General features: G+C 47.9%; 1 protein-coding gene across 12 annotated transcripts in view; it reads left to right on the top strand.

The window, feature by feature from the left end:
- KMT2D (lysine methyltransferase 2D) overlaps positions 1 to 23,041 on the top strand; it is a 125,553-nt gene that overhangs the window by 26,530 nt on the left and 75,982 nt on the right. For 11 of the 12 annotated variants that reach the window (XM_084837334.1, XM_084837330.1, XM_084837340.1 and 8 more), the window contains 13 exons: positions 1,255 to 1,472; positions 2,397 to 2,506; positions 3,900 to 4,062; positions 4,373 to 4,538; positions 4,654 to 4,768; positions 8,404 to 8,552; positions 14,431 to 14,600; positions 15,203 to 15,334; positions 17,486 to 18,354; positions 18,557 to 18,670; positions 19,482 to 19,592; positions 21,360 to 21,464; positions 22,720 to 22,901. In XM_084837334.1, the coding sequence (XP_084693460.1) occupies positions 1,255 to 1,472; positions 2,397 to 2,506; positions 3,900 to 4,062; positions 4,373 to 4,538; positions 4,654 to 4,768; positions 8,404 to 8,552; positions 14,431 to 14,600; positions 15,203 to 15,334; positions 17,486 to 18,354; positions 18,557 to 18,670; positions 19,482 to 19,592; positions 21,360 to 21,464; positions 22,720 to 22,901 (2,604 nt within the window). The remainder of the gene's footprint in view (positions 1 to 1,254; positions 1,473 to 2,396; positions 2,507 to 3,899; positions 4,063 to 4,372; positions 4,539 to 4,653; positions 4,769 to 8,403; positions 8,553 to 14,430; positions 14,601 to 15,202; positions 15,335 to 17,485; positions 18,355 to 18,556; positions 18,671 to 19,481; positions 19,593 to 21,359; positions 21,465 to 22,719; positions 22,902 to 23,041) is intronic. The other variant, XM_084837341.1, reaches the window with a different exon arrangement.

A 23,041-nucleotide genomic window follows, 5' to 3' on the forward strand; every position in this document is an offset into this window, starting at 1 on the left:
GTTCGCCAAGGTGCAGTGCAGCAATTGGAGACCTTCTGTAGCCCTGAGCGGGGTGTGAAGTTGCTCATGGTTGAGTATCAAGCTGGAGTAGTGTCCTCCTGGGGCTCCTGTATGTATGGGGTTGGATGGCAAGAGGAGGAAGCTAGCCAGAGTGGCACACTCAAGCCACCTGGATCGTGCAGTGGTTGGCATCCTCTGATTATGCTGGATCCAGTTGGGCTTGCCCTTTCCTGGATCACAGCCCATAATTCTTATCCATCCTTCATCAAATTATTATCATCATTATTAAATGATTGTTAAAATATTAAATTATACATTCATTTTCATAAAATTATATGTATTTAAATATTACTATTAAATTGTTTTATATTGCAAATAATAAACTATTAAGAATAGCTTCTTCTGTATAATACGTATACAGCACATAACATTCTCTAAGCACTGTAGAGAGATTAAAGGATAAGACAGTCTCTGTCTGCAGGCTCACAATCTAATAGAAACCCGCTATGATAAACGGGCCTGTTCCAGTGCAGGGGCTAGCATTTTTGCACCCATCCACACTACCAAGCCCCCAAACACATTGTGCCCAGTGCTTTTTCTAAGGGTTCAGAGCATCTCATTTTGTGTCAGGTGGGTCGGTGCGATTACCCCCTATGTTACAGAAGTGGCGAGGGGGTGGGACCGAGGAATGTGGCTTTCTGAAGAAATGTGGCCTGATGCAGAATTGTGGAGAACTCAAAAGCCTTGTTCATGACTTTGTGACGTTTTGGATGGTCCTAAGAAAGTTATTAAAATACTATGGCTTCTTAAGGCGATGTTGTTTTTTAATTGGATCATCACAGCTCCTTGCAGTCTTTCTAAACCCATTCAGTGAGTTCATGCCTCTTGGCTTCATGTCTTGCTTGTTACCTGTGAGGTAACGTAGCTTGCGTGACTGGCCTAAAGCCACTTAATAATGGAGCAAAAGCTTTCAACTGGGAACGGGGGGGAGGCATCATGCCTGCACCCAACTTCTTAGCTACGCCTGGCATTGCATGCATAAGGAGAGTATAGCATGGCTGCACTCAGGGCATTAGAGGATCAAAGCGCTGAGGTGCCATAGGGATTTGGGAAATCCCCCTTAACATCTAGACCATAACAGCTGCCCTCGAGAAGGGTCGGTGTTTTGGATGTGGCCATTCTAGTGGATTGCAGAGATGTACCTGTCCCTTGCAGTAACGAGCTCTTTTTCCTCTCTCCCCCATCCCCCTCCAGCTTCCCACACAAACGCTGTGCATTCTGTAACTGCAGCACGTTTAGCCTGCTTGGGCAGCGAGAGCTGTTGCGTTTTGATCCTGCACCTGGTTGGGCAGAAGATCTTTCCGACCCACAGGGAGGGAAGCAGCCTGGCTCAACGGAGACTGGAAGTGATGACCTGACCCTGATTGGCTTTGCAGAGGGTGTGTCAGCTCGAGAGGTGTTTGAGCCAACAGGTGAGTGGTATGGCTTGGGAGCCTGGCTTGTCACATTCCCTGTGGTGCCTCAGTTCTAACCCTTGGCCCCCTTACGCCCCAGCCAAGGCTCCCTCATGTCTGTGCCTTTTCTGGCTTCCTTATGCAGCATTGTTGGTATTTACTATGATGGATTTTACTTTTTGATTTTGTAAACTGCTTAGAGATACTTTGTAGATATGGAAAGTGGCATATTGATTGATTGACTTAATAAATAAATAGATAAACTAGAGGTTAGGAATCCTCAAAGCTGGCTGGGTCCTTATTTATCTATATGTGCCATCTTTCATCATGAAGGCTCAAGTTAGGATAAACCTTGGGGAGGGGAGGGCAGACCAGGTTTGCAGGATCTATTCTTTAACAAAAAATCCCAAGTATGTGTATGCGCACGTGCGCGCGCACGCACACACACACACACACACACACACACACTAGTTAGGCCCAGGTGCAAAATAGTTGCCCAGGAGCATACATACAAGAATAGGATGACTCTGAGCACATGCTCAGCCCCAGGAGTCTTTTTTTCAGTCCCAGAACTGAGCTCTTTGTCCCGTTACACACAAATCCACTTCTGGATTTCCCCCAAGCTTTCTTTATTTCAGCAGCCTAATTTGGAAAACGGTGTGCTTGCGCACGCACTCTGGGGGTGAGGGCTTTTTGTTGCTGTTGTTGAACAGTTGGGAGTCAGAAACACTTGCTGATCTACTGCAAATCCCGAGAGATCCACCAGTAGATCCTGGAATTATGCTATTCCTCCTCCTCGGTTATACCACATTGCACCTCCTGAATTCCCTAGTCTGCCAGCCACACTAAGCCATCTGTCTCCTTCCTCAACTGAATACCCTGTGCCCCATCTAAGGTTTCCTTTGCTTTCCTTGTTACTGATTCCTCTTCCTTTTCTTCCAGGGCACTTTTGGGCTCATCACTGGTGTGTGGTGTGGTCAGCTGGAGACTTGCGTGCAGAAGGGTCATGGTTGAGCCTTGTGAACAAAGCGGTCATCTCAGGGATTGCACAGGTCTGTCAGGGTCAGCTGTACAGGGAGAGAGAGATGGGGTCCTTCCTAGCTATTGTGGGGCAGACTAGCACAGTTCCCCACAGAGCAGCCTTCCCCACTCTGCTGCCCTCCAGATGTTTTGAACTACAACTCCCAGGATCCCTGACCATAGCCATGTCGGCTGGGGCTGATGGGAGTTGCAGGCCAAAACATCTGGAGAGCACCAAGACAGGGAAGGCTGCCGCAGAGCAATATCCTGGATGAATCTCTAGGATTCGCTTGCATTGTGGAGCATGAAGTATAGCCTTGAAACTTGAGAAATACCATCTACCATCTTGAAATGCATTTTCTAACCCTTAGTTATGTCCTGATATAGGCCCTAAATATGTTAGGAATAAGGAATTTAACTTGGTTTCTGGAACACCCATGGGTTCTGTTCACCCCACCCACCCAGCCCCACACAGAGACACACCGGGTTGGCTGGGAAGGGGACCAGAGTGAATTCCTTACCCCCTAATGCATGTTGATGGACTTTGCCAAAATAAGTTTAAGTTGCAGGGTATGACATCATTGCAGAGAACAAACTGCATTAGCCATGTTGGCCACATAGGTGGAGACTTGAGAGAAAGTATTGGGAATCAAGTGATTATTGCAAGGAGCTTCATGCAGCACAGCTACCAATTCCTCCTGTTGACACTTCCAGCCTTTCCTACAGGCACACTTTCCTGCAAGGACCAAACCAGTCTTCGCTGGCCCCTCACCCCTTTCCTACTCTACAACAAATTGGGTACAAATATGTGAAGTCTCTCCCCTCTCCTGCCCTTTTAAGAAGATGTCCTGAAACTGGATTGTGTTGTAACACATACACATTAGGTAGATGAATCCAGTTTTTCGAATTTGTAGCTTTCATTCCAATAACAATATCCTGGATTTCTTAACTTTGTTTTTCTAATATCATGCTCCAAAGACTTTGCCAACAGGGTATTCGGTTTCCTTTTGCAGTGAATAAAGACTTGAAAAATGGCACACCTGGGAACAATAAAGAGCCCAGGAATGGTTTGCAAGATTATTAGATTGTATGTCTACATTATACTTGCTCCCGCTTTGATACAAGCTGGAGACTGGATAGCAGGGCAAGAGACTTCCATTTCAGTGGGTTGCTGTTGCAGGCAACTTGCCAGGCTGATGTGGATTTCAGCTTTGGAGACCTTGAAGACTGGGTGGCTCAGTGCCACTGTCTAGATCCTGCAGGCATTTGCCAGAATGGAATAAGCGGTCTCTCATCCTGTACCTCAGCCCCTATCTAAATGTCTGTGCCCATCTCTAGTAGAAGCTGTATCTCAGCACTGGGTATTCAGCGTTTCTGGCCCACTTTTCCTCTCTGGACTTGTGATCTGTTTCTCGCTTCTTTCAGAAATGTGAACACTGTAACAGGCGGGGTGCTACCATTGCGTGCCACGCGGAGGGGTGCCAGCGCCACTATCACTTCCCCTGTGCAGCGGCTAGTGGCTGCTTCCAGTCCATGAGGAGCTTGAAGCTCCTGTGTCCGGAGCACCTAGACCAGGCTGTACAGATGGGTAAGTGTTGGCCGGATGCCAAGGGCAGCTGGTGGTGCAAAGGTTTGACTTGTGGCCTGCTGGAATTCGAATGGGGCCATTCTGTCCCAGTGGTTCTCTGAACAGCATGGACCTAAGTGGGAAGTGATCTCTAATGGGTAGAGCATCAGGGGCTTGAGAACAGGGTTTCCAAAGTTTTACTTCTTGGGTGGGAGAGCAGGAGAAGGGAGGTCCTTTGTGTTTGTGTCTGGATCTGGCTGCAGATGGAGGACTCAAGGCTAATGGGGGATGACTTGGTGGCTTTGGTCCCAGTGTGCCCTTCTTTCCACAGAGGACTCGCGCTGCATGGTGTGTGATGCAGCAGGGGAGCTGCGCGATCTACTCTTCTGCACTAGTTGTGGTCTGCACTACCATGGGTCCTGTTTGGAAATCACAGTGACGCCACGCAAACGCTCGGGCTGGCAGTGTCACGAATGCAAAGTCTGCCAAACCTGCAGGTGAGGCAGCAGTTCCCTTGGAGGTGGGGAAGGAACGGGCCGATGCTGAGTATGTCAGAGGGGTCTGACGGGGGAGAATTTGCCAGGAGCCCAGTGATGTGTCTCTCTCTTTCAGGATGTCTGGTGAGGACAGCAGGATGTTGGTGTGTGAAGCTTGTGAAAAATGCTACCACACCTACTGCTTGAAGCCAGCCATCGAGAGCCTCCCCACAGACTCCTGGAAGTGCAAAGTAAGCCCCGCTTGTGTGCAAATCTGAGCTGAAAAGCTTAAAACTGTATGCTAAGGTAACCCAAGTTGTGATCCTTAAAAAAATCTATCCTGAACAGATAGGGGGCAGGGGCAAGGAGATGTTGGACAAGGGGCAGGACAAAGAGATGTTCATAGCTGAAGGCTTGTTTCTAGCCAATGGAAATCCTGTTCAGCCTCCCCTCTGGCTTTGGAGACAGTGCTTAAGGGCTAGAAACTTGCTTAAGAAAAGATTTTTCAGGGTGCTGGATTCCATATTGGTGTATCTCTTCAACAGAATGCACCTAGCCCCATCTATGGGCAAGAATTTTCCCTGCCCTGTCCTTCCATATATAGAGGTATGCCAGAAGCTTTAACCTGTTACAAACAACTTCCTTAAATAACTATCTTACTTTTAAGTTAACATATTTACCCCCCTGCTATGCTGAAACAGTCATGGCCTGTTTCAGATGTAACATTGAACTATACTGTGTGAATGAGCTTTTGACTTGTGCACTCCCCTACCCTCTCCTCCTCTGGCGTGGCGTGGAGGAGATTGGAAGCACCTACTTCCTCTTTTCAAATAACCATGGTTTATTGTTTTGTCCAAAAAGAACAAATGTTGGTTAGTCTTGTCTATCGTTTATTGAAACAAGCCAGGATCTAACTGTAGTTTATAATGCTGGCTTGTGGCAACCAACTGTAGTTCACACTAGCCAGTTACCATAATGATCAACCCTGGTTAGCTTAAACCAAGAAGCAGATGAATGCAATCTCCTCCTCACATCTGACCAGGTCTGCAGTATCTAAAGGGGGATATTTTTCAGTATCCTTTTAAGTATGACTGGGGTAAGAATGATCGGGAGCCAGGGAAATTTTGACTGGGAAAGTCATTTGGGTAGAGTTCTAGGCAATATTACTTTTGGGGGCACCAGTCACTACCAATTAAAAACCTAGAAATTCTCCTCATTCTTCAAACAGGAGCTTTTATGTTTCAAATGTTAAAACCCTTTTGTTTTGAAAGGTGGCCCAAATCTTTTGTATAGGTGAGGCAGTGTACCTACCACCCCCTCCCCGCTTCATGAATCATCATCTTGAGCCTGAAGATAACTGATTCCCCTCTTGACAAAATCAGAGTCTATCACATTCAAAGTGCTTAGAACTGTGGACTCTGGGGAAGAGTTGGGTTACAGGAGCAGGATTTTGAGACTTCCAGATGTCTTTTTAAGCAAGTTTCTCTCCTTTTTATCACAGCATAGGTGTGTTAGAAACCATTTTGGCAATATATATAAAAGGCTGTGCTGTTTGAACAGTGGGACTCCTGTACCTTATGTTGGGTATCTTGTGCTCTTGCTCAAGGCATCCATCAGTTACCCATATCTTTCTTTTTACCATAACCCTGGGGTGGTGGGCGCAAATGCAAATTCTGCAAAAATTCAAATATTGTGTGCTTATGTAAATTAAGTGTTCATAATTTACATAATAATTCTTAGGCAAATATGCCCATTTTATCTGGGGAAGCCCATTCCAGTTGACTGGGTTAAGGTAACCCAGAAATGGGGGCATGGGGGCTTTCCTTCATGTAAGCACATCTGGTATTATTTTGCACCAGAAGAAAATACGACCCTCTTGGTTAATATAATTTGAAATGAATTCTTCTAGTACAGAGGTGGGCAACTTGTGGCACTCCAGTTGCCTATAATTCCCATCAGCCCTAGCCAGCATAGTCAATGGTGAGGTATGATGGGAGTTGTAGGCCAAAACGTCTGGAGGGCCACAAGTTATCCACCCCCATTCTGGTGCAAAATACTACCAGTGGTACAGGTAGGGATGTCAGAGAATTCTGCACGAATTTTAAATGGGATCGAATTCTGACAAAACCGGTCTGTGGAATCCTCCTCGGAACGGGGCGGCCCAGTCGACCCGGACCGGAGCTCACGCGGACTCATTTTTATTCTGTCCACCGAATGGCGGATTTTACGAAAATAATTGCGAAAAGAAATCCATAAATCAAAAATGGAAGAAGAACGTGAACAGCTTTACCCTTTTTATGATATAGGCATTTTCCCTGTGACCTGAGGCTTTCTTTCACTGGGGCTGAGTCGTGAAGTCCATGGAAATCCTCCATCTTTTCTGTTTATTGTCTGTGGAGGTCAGGTCAGGTGGTCAGGTCTGGTGAGGTCAGGTTCGGTGAGGTGAGGTCAGGACAGGTCCGGTGAGGTCAGGTGACCAGAAGTTACGTGGGGAATCCCCATGAAGGGCTTTACCCTTTTAACGAAAATAAATAGACATTTTCCCTGTGACCCAAGGCTTATGGAGACCAATGGCAGGCGTGCGAAAAGGATTTTTCGGCGGTACTTACGGAATTATTTACGTAAGTTTGGGGAGCCGAAAAAAAACGGGGAAATCCGGGGCATGCGGATGGCGGAATGGGGTGGCCCTCGGCTCTGCGGAGCCGCTCCACGAGGATTCCGGGGTGAGGAACGGATCACCTCCCCCCCCCGGATTCCCCACCGGAACGGATGGTGGGGGATCTGTACATCCCTAGGTACAGGCACTAGTAACCTCAAGACTGGACTACTGCAATGCGCTCTATGTGGGGCTGCTCTCAAGGTTGCTCCAGAAGTTGGAGAAAGTGCAGAATGCAGCAGCTCGGCTGTTGTTGGGAGCTGCCCCTTTTCAGCGTGTAACTCCTCTGATGAGGGAACTGCACTGGCTGCCTATTCGCTACTGAGCCAGGTTTAAGTTATTAGTACTAGTGTACAAAGCCCTAAACAACTTGGGACCAGGATATCTGAGAGAGCGCCTCCTTCTTTACCAACCTGCCCGGTCACTGAGGTCATCAGAGGGCATGTTCCTGGTGGTTCCACATGGACCATGGCCCAGTTGGAGTCCACCAGGAGAAGAGCCTTCCGTGTGGTGGCCCCCTTCCTGTGGAATACCCTGCCTTTAGGCAAGCGCCAACATTGTGTTCTTTCCGGCGCCTCCTGAAGATGTTATTTCAAGAGGCCTTCCTTGCATGACCAGCCGTGGTTTGTTAAATTCCACTTTATTGAGGTTTGTCTTTTAAAAAAATGTTTTAACTCTTTTAACTTGCTGTTTTATTCTTTTACTGTGTTGTTCTCCGAAATCTTCTGATGTGAAGCGGTATATAAATATTGTAAATAAATAAAATAAGATGTGCCTGCATGAGGAAAAGTCCCACATCCCCATTGCTGGATTATCTTGTGTTGCTTTCGGTTTGTCAGAACTTTGTTTCTTTTAAAAATTATATTAATTCTTTTAACATGGTGTTTTTATTCTTTTATCCTGTCCACTGTTCACTGCTCTGAGATCTTTGGATGTGGAGTGGTATACAAATATTGTAAATAAATAAAATATCCCATTGCTGGATTTCTCCAACCCGGTCAATTGGAATGGGTTCCCCCAAAGAAAGAGAAAAACCTTGCTCTTTCTATAAGCAGAAAGCTTGTATTCATTTCTCAGTGCCTCATCAATTCCTGCCCCCCTCCCCCAACACACCACCCAGTCCTAGTTTGGTGATCAAAATCTTGGGGCAATTGGTAAAAATCTGGCACTCATGGAAAGATCCCACCCTGCCCTTTCCTATTTTGAATGGCTGTCTCTCCCTCCCTCCAGAGCTGCCGCGTTTGTTCTGACTGTGGCTTCCGCCCATCTGCACTGGATCCCAGCAGCCAATGGTACGAGAACTACTCTCTGTGTGAAGGATGTCGAGAACAACGTTGCAAGAATACAGACAGCACTGAGGCCATAGAGCACAGTCAGAAGTGAGTTCCTGGGGTTGGGAAAGCAGTCTCCATCTCTTGGCCTCAGTTAAATGGGGTGTTCACAATGATGACCCACTTCACAATGTAGTGGTGAGGGTACTTGCAAGACTTGTTTGCACTTAAAAAGAGGGGGGAAAGAAAGAAAAACCTCACAGAAAAATGTAATATGGAATGGGGGCTTGAAAGCAGTTTGGATTGCTCAGAGTTTTGCTGTAGAACCATTTTTTCAACCCTTCTAGTGCTTACCTAGTGTTGTGGGTTTAACTTTGGAGCTAACGGATCCAGTGGTGAAAGGTGATGAACATAGTAAGCTGCCTTATGCTGCATGAGACCACTGGTGCATCTAGTCCACTGTTGTCTGCTGTGAATGGGAGGGGCTCTCTGGAGTCCTGGGCAGAGGTCTTTCCCATCACCACTTACCTGAGCCTTTAACTGGAGATGTTGGTGTTGAACCTGGGAGCTTCTGCGTCCAAGGCATGTGCTCTACTACTGAGCTATGGCTCCACTTGTCAAGACAAGTGTCCTCTTTTATGTCCTCTTTCCTGGAACTCCCATCAAAATATGCCTGAATTCTTAACTTGGTGATGCAACTGCATTAAATGTGTGGCAAGGGCCCTGTAGGTGTCCCTTTCTGCCCACTTGCCCAATGGGATGGATCTTTTCCCATTCTTTATCTTGCAGCCCTAATAGCTTCAATGTGATCTCTCCTTTTTGTTGTTGGCATTGCTGTGGTAGGGTTATCCTGGCCTGAATGTGTGGCAGCAAATAGGCCTCTCACTACAGGATAACGCTCCTGTTCCTCCCCCAATAAGCAGAAACACTTTAAAGAGCCTGGCTGGATAATCCAGGGATGGGGTGTTTGCAGGAGGGAGGCTTGAGGTTGAAATGTGGGAGAAGACCATGGAATGGGGCATAAGTCAGCATATTGGGCTCAAAAAGCCCAGTGTAGCTTCAGAGGAGGGGGGCTTAGGGGTAACTGGTAAGCTGGTACTTTAGGTGTTGGGGTCGGGGGAGGGAGAAAAGGCTATGACAAATTTAGCGCGGACCATGACTACTGCTATTGCAGCTTAACTTGTATTTCATTATAGGTTGTAACTTGTAAGGCGGCTTACAAGTAACATAAAAATAATATCACAATAAACAATATTAACAAATAAGAACTCATCCAGATCCTTCCCACAAGGCAATTGGTGGTAGTTGGCCCTGGGGGGTGGGGGGAAGTCCAGCTGGAGCTGGCCCTGGGGTCTTCTTCGCCTCTCTCTTTTCCTCATTATGGCATTTAACAGTATGCGAAGTGCTTTCCGTGACATGGAAGAGCCAGAGCAAGATATCTAGTGCTGACCGACTCCTCCCATCTGCTGTGGAAGAAGAGCCTACAGACGCTGCAAGTTTTCACCCCAGGGGAGAGCTGCCCTCTTCTTCTTTTGCCCCCACTACCTGCGGCTCTTCAGCTCTCCCAATCTGAGATTAAAAAGAAAGCTTTTGTCCTTCTCTTCCCTCCCTCAGTGATTCGGCTTAGTTAGGGATTCTAGGGTGTGTTCATGTTTGCACTGGAGAATGTGTGGGGAGGGCACCGTGCCCAGCAACAAGAAACACAGCCTTGCCTCAGAGTCTGTCAGCTGAAGTGTCAAGGCAGCAGCGGGAGCCTCACTCTATGGAGCTTTCCATCAGAGGTCTGCAACCCGGGCTGCTCTTGCATCTCAGCAGGCCAATGCTTATCAACACTCAGTGTTTGCCCTGAGAAGTGTTCTCGGTCTTCAGTGGCCAGTAGTACTTTCAGTGCGGCCATCTTGGAGATTGGGAGGGAAACCTCCTAATTCATGGATGATTTGGCTGACACATTTGTAGGCCCTGTGGGAGAAGGCCTTTCCCAGCCTCTCTAAGGAACTGTGTTCTGCAAATGAAAGGGTTATAGATCCTCTTTTCTGGTCTCTGTGACGAGAAGGATGTCATGGAGGTGAAGAAGCCTTGATTGTTTTCATTGAAAAATGCTTGAAGGTGCGGCTGCTGTCTTGCCTGTCTGTGTAATAACTGGGAACCTCCTGTTGTGGCTGGAAAGTTGTGTGATGGAAGATCAGCAGGATTGGACAAGCCCAATCAGTTTGACAGTGATGGTTTCTTTTCCACCTGCCCAGCCTACTGTACATTTATTTATGTATTTAAAATATTTATAGGCTACCTTTCAGGGCAGACACCCTCTCAAGGCGTCAATTCAAAATAAAAAAACCTATGCAGTGATAAAAGCAACAAAAGTTCCATAAAACAACAAACACCAGCATAAGAGTGACCCTACAGCACAATTGCAGTTATACCCAGTCTGATAAAAAAAATAATAATCAGGGGAAGGCCAGAGTAAACAAGTAAGACTTCAGGGTCTTCTTAAAACCCTTCAGTGATGTGGCCTGGAGGACCTGTGATGGCAGCTTATTCCAAAGGTGTGGGGGCACTGCAGAAAAGGCCCTCTCTCATGTACTTGTCCACCTAACTGCCCTCATAGGCGGGCGATGGAAAAGGGCCATTCTTTCCACCTGGAGTTTCATAAGATGGGTCATGGGTGAGGTGCGGCCTAAATGGGTAACAAGCAAAAGCATAAGTACTGTTAACCTCACTGTTGTTGAGACTCTGGGCACCACTTGCCGGGGAATATGAGCGGGAGGGTTCTATTGGGTTCATGTTATAGAATCATAGAATAGTAGTGTTGGAAGGGGCCTATAAGATTATCGAGTCCAACCCACTGCTTAATGCAGGAATCCATCCCTGACTGATGGCTGTCCAGCCTCATCTTGAATGCTTCCAGTGTGGGAGAGCCCACCACCTCCCCAGGTAATTGGTTCCATTGCTGTATTGCTCTAACAGTCAGGAAGTTTTTCCTGACGTTCAGCCGGAATCTGGCTTCCTGTAACTTGAGCCCATTATTCCATGTCCTGCACTCATGTCATGGGCTTCCTATAAGTAGCTTGTTGGCCACTGTGGAAATAGAATGTTGGAACAGATGGGCTTCTGATCGAGCACAGCTCTTCTTATGCTCTACCAAGGTAATTGGTGGACAAAAGCTTATCTTCACATGCTCATCTTGCCAACACAATGCAGGTATCTTCAGTTTGCTTTGAGATGCCATTGCCAATTCCAGTTCAAGGCTTATCCCATTGGTGCCCAGGGTGTGTTTATGATTGCACTTGTGGCCTAGATAGAGCTGCAGTGAATCCACTATCTTATGGCTGGATCAGCCTTGTGATCTAAACTGTAAGGGGCTTTCTTTCTGCTGCTGGTGCAGCAGCTTGCTCATCAGTGTGACTAGGAGAGGGTCTCCCTCTCCCCAGAAAGGAAGTCCCAAGATGGTGACATCAGATGCTGCTTCGTGTACCTAAAGGACCGTCTCCTCCTATATGTATGTGCCCAGACCCTTAGGCCATCTTTGGAGGCTGTCCTCTGGGCGGCCCTGTTGCATGGAGTTGGGCAGGTGGCTACAAAAGAGTGGACCTTGGGGAAGGGGTTCTCTGAGGAGACTCATCTGGCACTCACATTGTTATCTTTTTGGCACCAAGACATTCCTCTTCTCCAAGGGATTTTAGATTCTAGATTTCGCAACTTTATTTTTGAATTGTCTGAAGTGTCTGCAAAGTATTACTTTACAGAAATGGCTGCTTTTACATATTTTATATTGTATTTTTATCTCCTGTTCTGATCGTGGTTGTTCTTGTTGTGTACTGTGCCTTTATTATTTCAGTATCATGTAATCTTCCAACAGAACTCTTGTCTGGGCAGACTAAAAATAAAATAAATTAGCCTGGACATGATGAGGCTTCCTCAGGTGCTGGGGTCTAAGATAACTTGTGTGAACTCTGTCCTCTGGGCTAGATCACTTCAGTAGCTACTGCTGTCCTTTGGGAAGTCATCCCTTCCAAACAACGCAGGCAGATTGTTGTCCCAACAGTGACTCTCTGGGCTTCATGAGGTGAGGTTCATCTCTCCACCTGTCAAGAAGCATTTCCCTTCAGATCATCCTCTGCATGTTGCTGGTTATGGGTGCCAGTTTGTTGGACTGGGTAGCACATTGCCAGGGCTGAATAGTGCAGGGGGCAATTAGTTGGAGAAGGAATCCTCACAGCATCAGTCTCCTGCAACGGAGGGCCTTCCAAGATGGTTTCCAATTGACATGTCTTAGATCTCATGGACAAAGTAATGGCAAGAGCCCATATAAATCTTACGAGGTTGCATGGTCTCCAGTCAGAAACATCCAGTCTGTTTTAGTGAGCAGAAGTCCACCTTCTCTCCACCTTGATGCGGCAGACCAGTTCAGAACCTCTGGGTGGATTGACTCCGCTGCCAACATATGACCAGAAGGACAGAACCTTTATTTGTTTTTCTGTTTCACTGTTCTTGGGAATTGATCTAGCTCAGCCTGTCTCACTTCAAAGAAGAGGAGCAGCATATTTGAAGTGCATAAATTCCTCGGTATATCTTCAAAGGACCAACAGCACCAGGCACTTGCTTGGATTCTTTGTGTTTGTCCCTTCAAATGGGCAATCCAGGTAAAAAGGGTTCCCAAGCAATCCTAAGATAGATGGATCAGGGATGGGATGATGGTGGTCTACCAGTCCCCAAGTGTTTCCATTCCTTCAGAAATTCTAGTCCATTCTGTGAGAGGAGCAGCTGCTGCAGAGACTTTCCTACTAGCTGTTTCATTGGCGGACATTTTGTCAAGTCATCACCACTTGGGCAATGCCTTCTCCCTTTTTTGATTAGACATTTCAAAGCCTACATCTTTGCCTTGGCTGATACTTCTTTCAGGAGGAGACAATTGCAACAACAACTTGTGCAGTTGGGAGAGACACAGCCCAGCCCCTCCCCCATTGATAGGGTCACTGCTGTTCAGATGGATCTCCTCCTCCTCGCAGTTTGAGCAAAGATGAAACACTTGAATTCCCATGGCGGTTCCTTCTGCTCCGACTGAGCAGGGCATCCAGACGCCCCACAGCTGGGGCTGGCCAATCTCTCCGGAGGATGAGCTTCTAGTGCAAGTTATGTTTTTGACATTCCCACAATTAGTTGGGGTTTGATCTCTGTGAGCACTTTTTAAAGTGTGCATTTTTAAATGTGCATTTTAAAAGTGTGCATTTCTTGAACATGAATGCAAGTTTGGGAATTTGCAAACATTTTTGGAGAACGTGTTTGTGGTCAGAGTTGCGAATGGGCATTTTCGAGTGATTTGCGAACTGGAACGAAGTCTTGTACATCCCTACCCAGAACTGTAGTACTTCCAAACAGAGAGGGTGACTCCCTCCAGTGGAAGTTTGATGCTTCTACAAGCTCTGCCCCCACTGGTGCATAGGAGAAGTTCTCATTGCTGGATGTTCCTGCTCCATGTGAGCACAAAGGACATTCATGAGAAGCCCAGATTTCAGACTGTGTCCCAAGTGCTTTCGGTAGGGTGAATGTTGCTGCACTGTTCACTCTCTTCAATGAGATGCCAGATCTTACTGGGTCTAGAAAACGTGAGATCCCCACAGTTAATGTTAGGCACAGTTTTAACTGATTCCAAAAAATCACGTGATATGACCATGAGAGTTAGTGCATTGTAGTGGTGAAGAAGCTGCGTCGTAAAGAGGAGGCCCCTGGTTCAAGCACTGCTTCTGCCACAAAACCAGCCACTCCCTAACAGTGCCCCCCCCAATCTACAACATAGGGATAATAATTTATTTATTACATTTCTTTACCGCCCAGTAGCCAAAGTTCTCCCAATAATAGCGGCATGCTTCACAGGGGTATTGTAAAGACAATGGAAAATGAATGTGAAGTGCTTTGAACGCTCACAAGTGCTATAGAAATGCTGAAGGAGAGGTCTCAACTGGGTTTCTGTTTCTCATCACCACCTCAGGCATGTTCCCCCAGCAGGCAGCATCCCCACAACAGACAAGCCAGCATCCCCCAAACAGCCTCTGGAGGAAGCGTCTGTGGCTCAAGAGGGGCCGCCAGAAAGCCATGGCAGCCCTGTCAGTTTGCCCCAGGAAGAGCAGGTGCCCTTGGCGTGCGGCGAGAAGCCTGCTGGTGAGTGACTCTTCTTTTACATACTGCTTCCTATTTGGATGCAGTTTTTGCCAAATGAGGGAGGTAGTAGATGCTCTCTTAAAAGAGAAATAATTATCTGTGTGCACCTTTCATAACTGCGGCTCACCTTGTGAAGAATCATTGCTTGTCCCCGCTTTTGATCATGAATGCCAATTGCTTTTATGGCAGTCACCAGGCACCCTGTTTCATACTGGAACGCCACAGGAACGTGGTACTAAGGTGAAATGGACGACCTGAATGAAATGTATAAATTAACTTCAGGGCCACTCTGACTTTGCAGATATTTTTGTTTTTGCCTCACTGTCTTTGGTGTGCTCCAAGCCATACCCGTGTATGAACAGGGTTCAGAGTGGACAGCAGCCAAGCAAAAAGACTTTGCTGCCGTCGTGTTTTCCCCACTCCATATTCAGCGTACCCCTGCGTGTGTATGTGGAGGTGGAGTGTGGCAGGGGGGGATGAGCTCTGATTTTGCTGGGAGCCAAGCGGGGGCTGCACAGTATGTTGTTTTGGGGGGTAGAGTTGATTGAGCCACTTGCAGGGCCTTTCAGCAAGCTGCCCCATTGTGTAACTTCCTATTCCAGATGGAGACAGACCTCTAGAGCTGTCCAGTGTGGATCCAGAGGCCCCTGCAGGGCAGGAGCAAATGGAAGTGGAGACGCCATTAGAGCCGGAAAAGGACCCCTCTCCACCACCCCCTCCCCCAGTACCACCTGGTGAGTTTAAGGGACACATCCAGGGTAGTGCTAAATTCTAGTGTGTGTGTGCGTGCGCGTGCACACACACACGAATCAGATTCTACATTCAGAATGAATTGTGCGAATCTATCATTTTGTATAGATTTACTTGACATGATTCTAAGGACATAAGAGTTGCCTTGATAGACCGGACCAAAGTCCCATCCAGTCCATCATTCTGTTTCCCACAGTGGCTAACCAGATGCCTTTAGATTTAGCCATCCTCAACCTAATGTCATCCAGATGCGTTGGATTACAATGCCCTTGCTGGTTGTGGATGATGGAAGTTGAAGTCCAAGCTGTGGTGAAGCCTTTACTTGTGCCAGTGATGTGTCTGGAAGATGCTGTGTTTTAAAAGTTCCTTCTATGGCAGCTACTGTGCTAGCAAAAATCCCCTGAATGCGTTAGGGACGGTGCCTCTGATAAGGAATTTGTAGAAGTGAGGCTTCCCTCATGGCGGCAGCACTGGCACACATGAGGGCTTCCTGTGGCCTGTGTATGGAGTAAACCTAGTCTTGAAGCAGGTCGTGCACACATGCAGCGGGCAGCATGTTCTCTCTGGTCTGGAGTCAGAAAGACACGTGGGGGGTGCTGCTATAGGTGGAGCCTGGCTCACCATCCAGTTTAAAGTTTTATTTTTATGTTTTTGAAAATACTTTTTATTTTATTTTTGTCTTTATAAATGAAATAAGCAAACCAACAACCTAAGCGGTAACTACAGTTTCCCAACAATACAATATTCTTAGGAGGACACAGCAATAACGAAAAGGAGAAGAAAATAAAAGATTTTTTTTCTTTTTTCTCTCTTTTCCCTTTTTTAAAGGATTAAATTTAAACTCCAATACACACAGGCTTCAGATCCCATTCTACTTAGAAAGTATACCTATAACATTGGCAGTATTACAATTCAATGCAGCATAAATAATCTTACATTTCAATATCATACCAACAGTCATATAGCAAGGAAGCAGGCCTACAATTCATTTCCAGTAACGATATATTGCCCTTAAGTTAGAATATAATAATAAAGCTTAACACTTTTACCAGCCAAAAATCTTACTAACCAGTCTTATAGTAGTAGTAGTAGTAGTAGTGGTGGTGGTGATGATGATAATAATAATAAAGGGATTAAAAAGGAGAAATAATAATAACAAATCACTAATAAATTTTATAATATTATATAATAAAGCTTAGAAGCAACCTTACAACAGTCAGTAATATATTTTATACTAGATATATAAATGAGTGTGCACATTTGTATACACCCTCAAACAATATATTTAAGTACAGTATATCACATCGATTTTGAAGAGAAAGGATTTAAACAGTTTAAAGTTTTCTTTTCCTTTTTTTAATAACCTTTTTATTTGCAGCACAAGGGTAACAACAACAAACAAGCCAAACATTTTTTTCTGTGGGAGGGGTTAGTGTTAGTGCAGGGGTACACAACCTCAGGCCTGGAGTCCCGGCCCGGCCCTCCCGCCGGCCCTCCCGCCGGCCCTCCCGCCGGCCCTCCCGCCGGCCCTCCCGCCGGCCCTCCCGCCGGCCCTCCCGCCGGCCCTCCCGCCGGCCCTCCCGCCGGCCCTCCCGCCGGCCCTCCCGCCGGCCCGGCCCGGCCCTCCCGCCGGCCCGGCCCGGCCCTCCCGCCGGCCCGGCCCGGCCCTCCCGGTGGCCCGGCCCGGCCCTCCCGGTCCAGCCCTCCTGGCGTCCCAATTGGGGCTACCCCTGAGGTTCCCCAACAAGCCATGCTGCTTTCCTCCAATCACCGGTGGTTTGGGGGTTTCCCTGCTTTTGTGCATCTTTTCCCCCATTCTAAAACGTGGGAATGCCTCTCCTAAGGCTTAGTTACTGTCACTAAGAGCTTTAAGCTAAAATATTCTGGTATTTTGGCCCCACCCCCTTTTGCCTCCCCCCACCAAAGGAATTCCCCCCTCCCAAAGAACTACTCCAAAATGGAATTGGGCCCTCAGGCTGAAAGAGTTTCTGCACCCCTGGGTTAGTGTATAATTTCGTTCTATGTTTGTCTCTGATCAGAGGAAGGCCATTCTCCGCCCTCATCATATTTGTGGGAATGGCTCCTATCAATGGCTTATTCATCCCCCATTTCCGATCTCTCTGTCCACCCCTCAGATCCAGTGGCACCTGCCCACCCTGAGGACTCATCACTTGGTGCCCAAGAGCATCCCACCTTTGAGTTGCCGCCCATAGAGCCAGAACCCCAAGAGAGCCATAGCGAGTCAGCTCCCTCTGCCCAGTCCTCTCCCGCGACCCCTCTGCCTGGCTCTCTCAAAGTTGGTTCCCCTGAAGCTGCTGAGGAGGGAGAGCCCGGTGAGGAGCCCATGGACACAGGGACGGAGGCGCCAGTCCTTGACAGCCCTGTCAGCAGCAGAGTCCAGCCCAGCCAGGAGGAGGAGGAAGAAGAGGAAGAGGAGGCAGCAGCACCCAAGATGGAGCTTGAGGAGAGATTTTCCCCGCAGCTGAGTGAAGAGGAGGCCCCAGATGAACGACAGACCACAGCTGGGCCAGAGCCCAGCGAGTCTCGCCTCAGCTTTGCCGGTGAATCCAAGCACTCTCCCTCGCCTGTGGAGGCAGAATTGCTAGGCAGTACGTCCACCCCAATGGAGGCCTACGGGGCTGCCAACCCACTAGAGGGAGGGCCAGGTGGAGACGAGGAAGCAGGACCGGCCCCACCACCCTTGAGGCCCCACCACTTGCTTAAGTCGGATATTGTGAACGAGATCTCGAACCTGAGCCAAGGTGATGCCAGTGCTAGCAGCTTCCCAGGCTCTGAGCTCCCTTTCGCCTCCCCATACCATGAAGGTGGGGGGTCGCTTTCCCTGGAGATGGCTGGCCTGACTTCTACAGACGTCAGCCTGCAGAGGGAAGATGGAGGCTCTTTGCCCCTGGGTGACATGGACGACTCCTTACCATTTGATGTAAAAGGCGAGTGCGAGAAGGGACGGCGGCGCAGCTCCCCAGCCCGCTCCCGTGTCAAGCAGGTAACCTGACTCCTGCTACCAGCTGGTTCTGGATGGTCCTTGCCAGGACTGTCCCACACTGGATAGCCCCTCCCCTATGAGTGTGGGAGTCCTGGAGGAAGGATGGTGCAATGGAGTGTGGGCGCACTCCCCAATATACCTCTACATCTATATATCTCTATACATAATTTCCCCCTCCCCCTCTTTTTCCTTCTGGTCGTAGGGTCGCAGCAGCAGTTTTCCCGGGAGGAGACGGCCTCGGGGAGGGTCTCACACAGGCCGAGGGCGGGGCCGGTCGCGGTTGAAATCCACCACTTCTTCCATCGAGACATTGGCGGTAGGGGCAGCTTTGGCAGGCAGGGGATTATGTGGAGAGGAGTGTGTGGGGGTGGGGTGGGGGGATGAGTATGGGTGCTACCCAGGGCAAGTGAAGCGGTATTGGCCCTAAATGGGAGGATGATGGCCTCTCTAAAGGAGCAGCAGGCAATTGCTAGGCTAGGCCCACCTAGTTTAGGCATGTGGTTGGGCCTAAAGATGGAGAGTAAGCCTTTCCTGACCTATCCCAGCTCCCAGTTAGTGCCCCTTGACTGGCCCGTATTCTTATTGATGGTGCTTGAAGCACCCCCACTCCCACTATCTTTTTCTTCATTTAAATGGATTTTCCAGGTGTCCCCTCTCATGTAGGCTTGCCATATTCTATCTGAGATGGGGCTTCTCTCCCTTTAAGTGCTTCAGAGCAGGGTGTTTTTCAGCAGATGTTGTTTTTCTCTTACTGCAACACTGAGAAGCAGCACCTGTGGAAACCTCTGCCTTCCTGTGTGCTCTTTAAAGGGTAGGAGTTCTGTCCCTCTTGGAGCATGGTCACCCTACAAAAATTGGCCTGCAGAAGTGTATGGGGTGGTGTGGAGCAGAGGGAGACATGGGCATATATGTGTATACTATGTGGAAGCTGCTAAGGGGAATGTAGGCCTTCTTCCCTGTGGCAGGGGTAATGACGCCAGTGCACGATTGGCAGGCTGAAGGTAGGTGTGTGTGCATGTGTGCGCGCAGAGATGCATGTAGGCTCTTACTCTCTAGGATCTAGGTGGTACCCTGAGCACCAGGAACAGCTGACTCACCCTGTTCTTTTATGCTCTCTCTTCTCCAAGCTCGCTGATATCGACAGCTCCCCAAGCAAGGAGGATGACGATGACGACGACGACACTATGCAAAACACAGTGGTGCTCTTCTCCAACACGGACAAATTTGTGTTGATGCAGGTGGATAAGGAATACGTGATTTGAAAAAACAAACACATAACACACGTGTTAGGGCTGCAAGCTTCAATTGATTTCTTATTGCACTGATTAAGTAGATGTAAGCACAGATTTTCCCCGACTGATTTTTTGGAGGGTGCAGGGGTGGTGGTGGAGACACTGGCAAGACCTGAGGTTCCAAGCAAGTCTGCTACCATGCAGGGCTGTGGAGGTGGGTTCGAGCAGCTTGCCTTTTGGGGGGAACCCTGGCTCTTTCTAATAAGAAGCATTGTAGGCAGCTGCAGCTGATAGTGCACGGTTGAAGTCAGTGTTGGTACAGCTTTTAAACTAAGAGCCATCAGACCAAAGGCCTATCTAGTCCAGCATCCTGTTTCTTACAGTGGCCAGCCAGATGCCCTAATGGGAAGCCCACAAGCAGGACAGGAAGACAATAGCCCTCTCCTGCATGTGCTCCCCAGCAACTGATATTGAGAGGCATGCTGCCTCTGACCCTGGAGGGAGGTAATATGTAGCCATCAGGACTAGTAGCCCTTGATGGCCTTATTCTCCACGAATGTGTCCACTCCCCTTTCAAAACTGTCCAAGTTGGTGACCATCACTACATCTTCTGAGCCAGCGTGGTGTAGTGGTGAGAGTGCTGGACTGGGAGTTGGGAGATCCGGGTTCTAGTCCCCACTTGGCCATGGAAGCTCACTGGGTGACTTTGGGCCAATCACTGACTCAGCCCAACCCACCTCACAGAGTTGTTGTTGTGAGGATAAAATGGAGGAGGAGGAGGATTATGTATGCCGCCTTGGGTTCCTTAAGGAGAAAAAAAGGCAGGATATAAATGGAATGAATGAATGATAGCAAACTCCATAGTTTAACCATGCCCTGTGTGTGAAGAAGTACTTCCTTTTGACTCACCTGAGCCTCCCACCAGTTTCATGGGATGACCCTGGGTTCTAGCATTATGAGTGGAGAAAAACATCTCCCTATCTGCTTTCTTGACCCTATGCATAATTTTATAAACCTCTATCATGTCCCTCCTTACTTTTCCAGCCTAAAAAGCCCCAAACATTGTCACCTTACTTCATAGGGGGCTTGCTCCAGCCCTTGATCATTTTGGTTGCCCTTTTCTGCATGTTTTTCAGCTCTACGGTATCCCTTTTTAAAGGTGCAGTGACGAGAACTGTAGTATTTCAAGTGTGGTCACACCGTAGATTTGTGTAAAGCTTGGATTTCCTCCAATACTGATGGGCTTTAAACTTGCTTATTGATTAAGCCTATTTGGTTAATTAGGGTGTATTCCATATTTTCATGATTTGTTTTCATGGAAAGCTGGCCTTTTGTATTCTAATGACAAATGGTAGCTTTCATTTATTGTAAAATCATACTTCAGGGAAATAGTCCTGTTCACAAGCCTCAGTTGAAGACTTGTGAATAGATTAACATTATTTAATCACTCAAGAAGGTGTTATACAACATCTCTTATTGGCTGGCATCCCTTTTTCGGGTGGGGGTAGGTGGTTGTAAAATACCTAGAGCAGCGACAAGCATTCTGGTGTCCTCCAGATGTTTTGGACAACAACTCACAATTCCAGACCATTGGCTGGGGATGCTGGGAGTTGTAGTTCAAACCATCGGGTGGGCACCAGGTTGCCTACCTCTGACCAAGAGTCTGCAGAGGAGGCAGAATGTTAATGTAGTAAATAACATGGAAGTGGGAAAGAGATTTTTCCTGTGCTTTGAGTAGCTTCTTCTGATCCTAATCTCTCTCCTCCTTGACAGGACATGTGCGTAGTGTGTGGTAGCTTTGGCCGTGGTGCCGAGGGCCATCTCCTGGCATGTTCCCAGTGTTCTCAGTGTTACCATCCTTACTGCGTCAACAGCAAGGTAAGGCCTGCTCCCCTGCACCCAGTTCTTGAACTTTGCACATAAAATCCCCAGATTCTGCAACAAGGCATCCCAGGTATACATAGTCTTGAGCTAATTATGACCTGCATTGTCTGACAATCTAATAAAATTGCCTGAATTTTAAAAAATCTGTTCCAGCTTCAAGGGTGGTTGTTGGGATTTTCTTTTTGTTAATGAATTAGGGCAGAGGTAGGCAATGTGGCGCCCCTGGACACATTTCTTGGCACCTACCAAGGTGACCTACCCCTTCTCACTTATTTGTTTTTTAAATTAACCCATTTATTTAAATTAACCCAATTTCTTAGTGGCAGCTGGGTTGCTGTGAAATAGGGTTCTACCAGTGCTGAGAAGTGTGGGTTCAAAAGAGTTGTTTACTGTGTTGGGGCTCAGATCCCACCTCTGCTGTGTACTCAGTCTTTTAAGCAGTTTACTTGTCCTTTGCCATGCCTCCCATGGCCGCCATTTTGTGGTGGTGCCCAGAAGAGTTTCTCAAATTGCCAAATGTGTCCACAGGCCCAATAAGGTTGCCTATCATTGAGTAAGGTAGTTAGTAACACGTTTAGAGGGGAGCAATAGGGATATATGAATGGGAGTGGGGGAGGGGTTAGAAAGAAAATGGGAAGCTGCACTAAGTTGCATGTCCTGACCTCTGAAAGCCCTAGTAGGCCCCAGGGATGTGAACTGCAAGAGTCCCGCAAGGTTTGGTTCCTCTGACATGATTAGGAAATGACACATATTTCTTTGAGAGGTAATTATGTGGGGCAAGGGGTCATTTTGCCTTCTTCCCTGCAGTCTGGCTCAGATAGCAGGCCTGAGGTGGTTATCCATGTGCAGTGGGCCCTGTGGGGGAGGCAGTCACTCATAAGAACATAAGAAGAGCCATGCTGGATCTTCAGCGTTCTGTTCACACAGTGGCTAACTACTCCAAAGAGCATGGAGCAATGGTTCCCAAACATGGGTCCCCAGACGTTGTTGGCCTACAACTCCCATCATCCCTGACCAGTGGCCGTGCTGATTGGGGGTGATGGGGATTGTAGGCCAGCGACATCTGGGGACCCACTGGAGAGGGACCAGACCTTGGGGGATCTGTACACTTTGAATCCCAGGAAAAGCTGTGCTGGGTGCAGCTGTGGCTCAAAACCCACCTCTCCAAACAGGGCCCTCCAGGCCTTCCACCCCAGTAGGTCAGGTTCCCTGTATTTGTCTACGTGCCTCCTTCTTCCCTTTCTAAAAGATTACCAAGGTGATGCTCCTGAAAGGCTGGCGCTGTGTGGAATGCATTGTGTGCGAGGTCTGTGGCAAAGCATCCGACCCCTCCCGCCTGCTGCTCTGCGATGACTGTGATATCAGCTACCACACGTATTGCCTGGACCCACCTCTCAACACAGTGCCCAAGGGTGGCTGGAAGTGCAAATGGTGAGAGGCCAAGTCTTCCAGAGACGTTTGTACTGCAAACCACACCAGAGCTTGAGCTGGCTGGAATTCCCAGAATTTTACTTCAAAGCTCAGTTCCACTCACTCCCGTTCTCATTTGTGATTTGTTTTTTCAATTCATT

This window comes from Heloderma suspectum, chromosome 2, assembly GCF_057233095.1.
Source record: "Heloderma suspectum isolate Gila_16-S chromosome 2, 16-S_ref, whole genome shotgun sequence".
Classification (NCBI taxonomy): Eukaryota; Metazoa; Chordata; class Lepidosauria; order Squamata; family Helodermatidae; genus Heloderma; species Heloderma suspectum.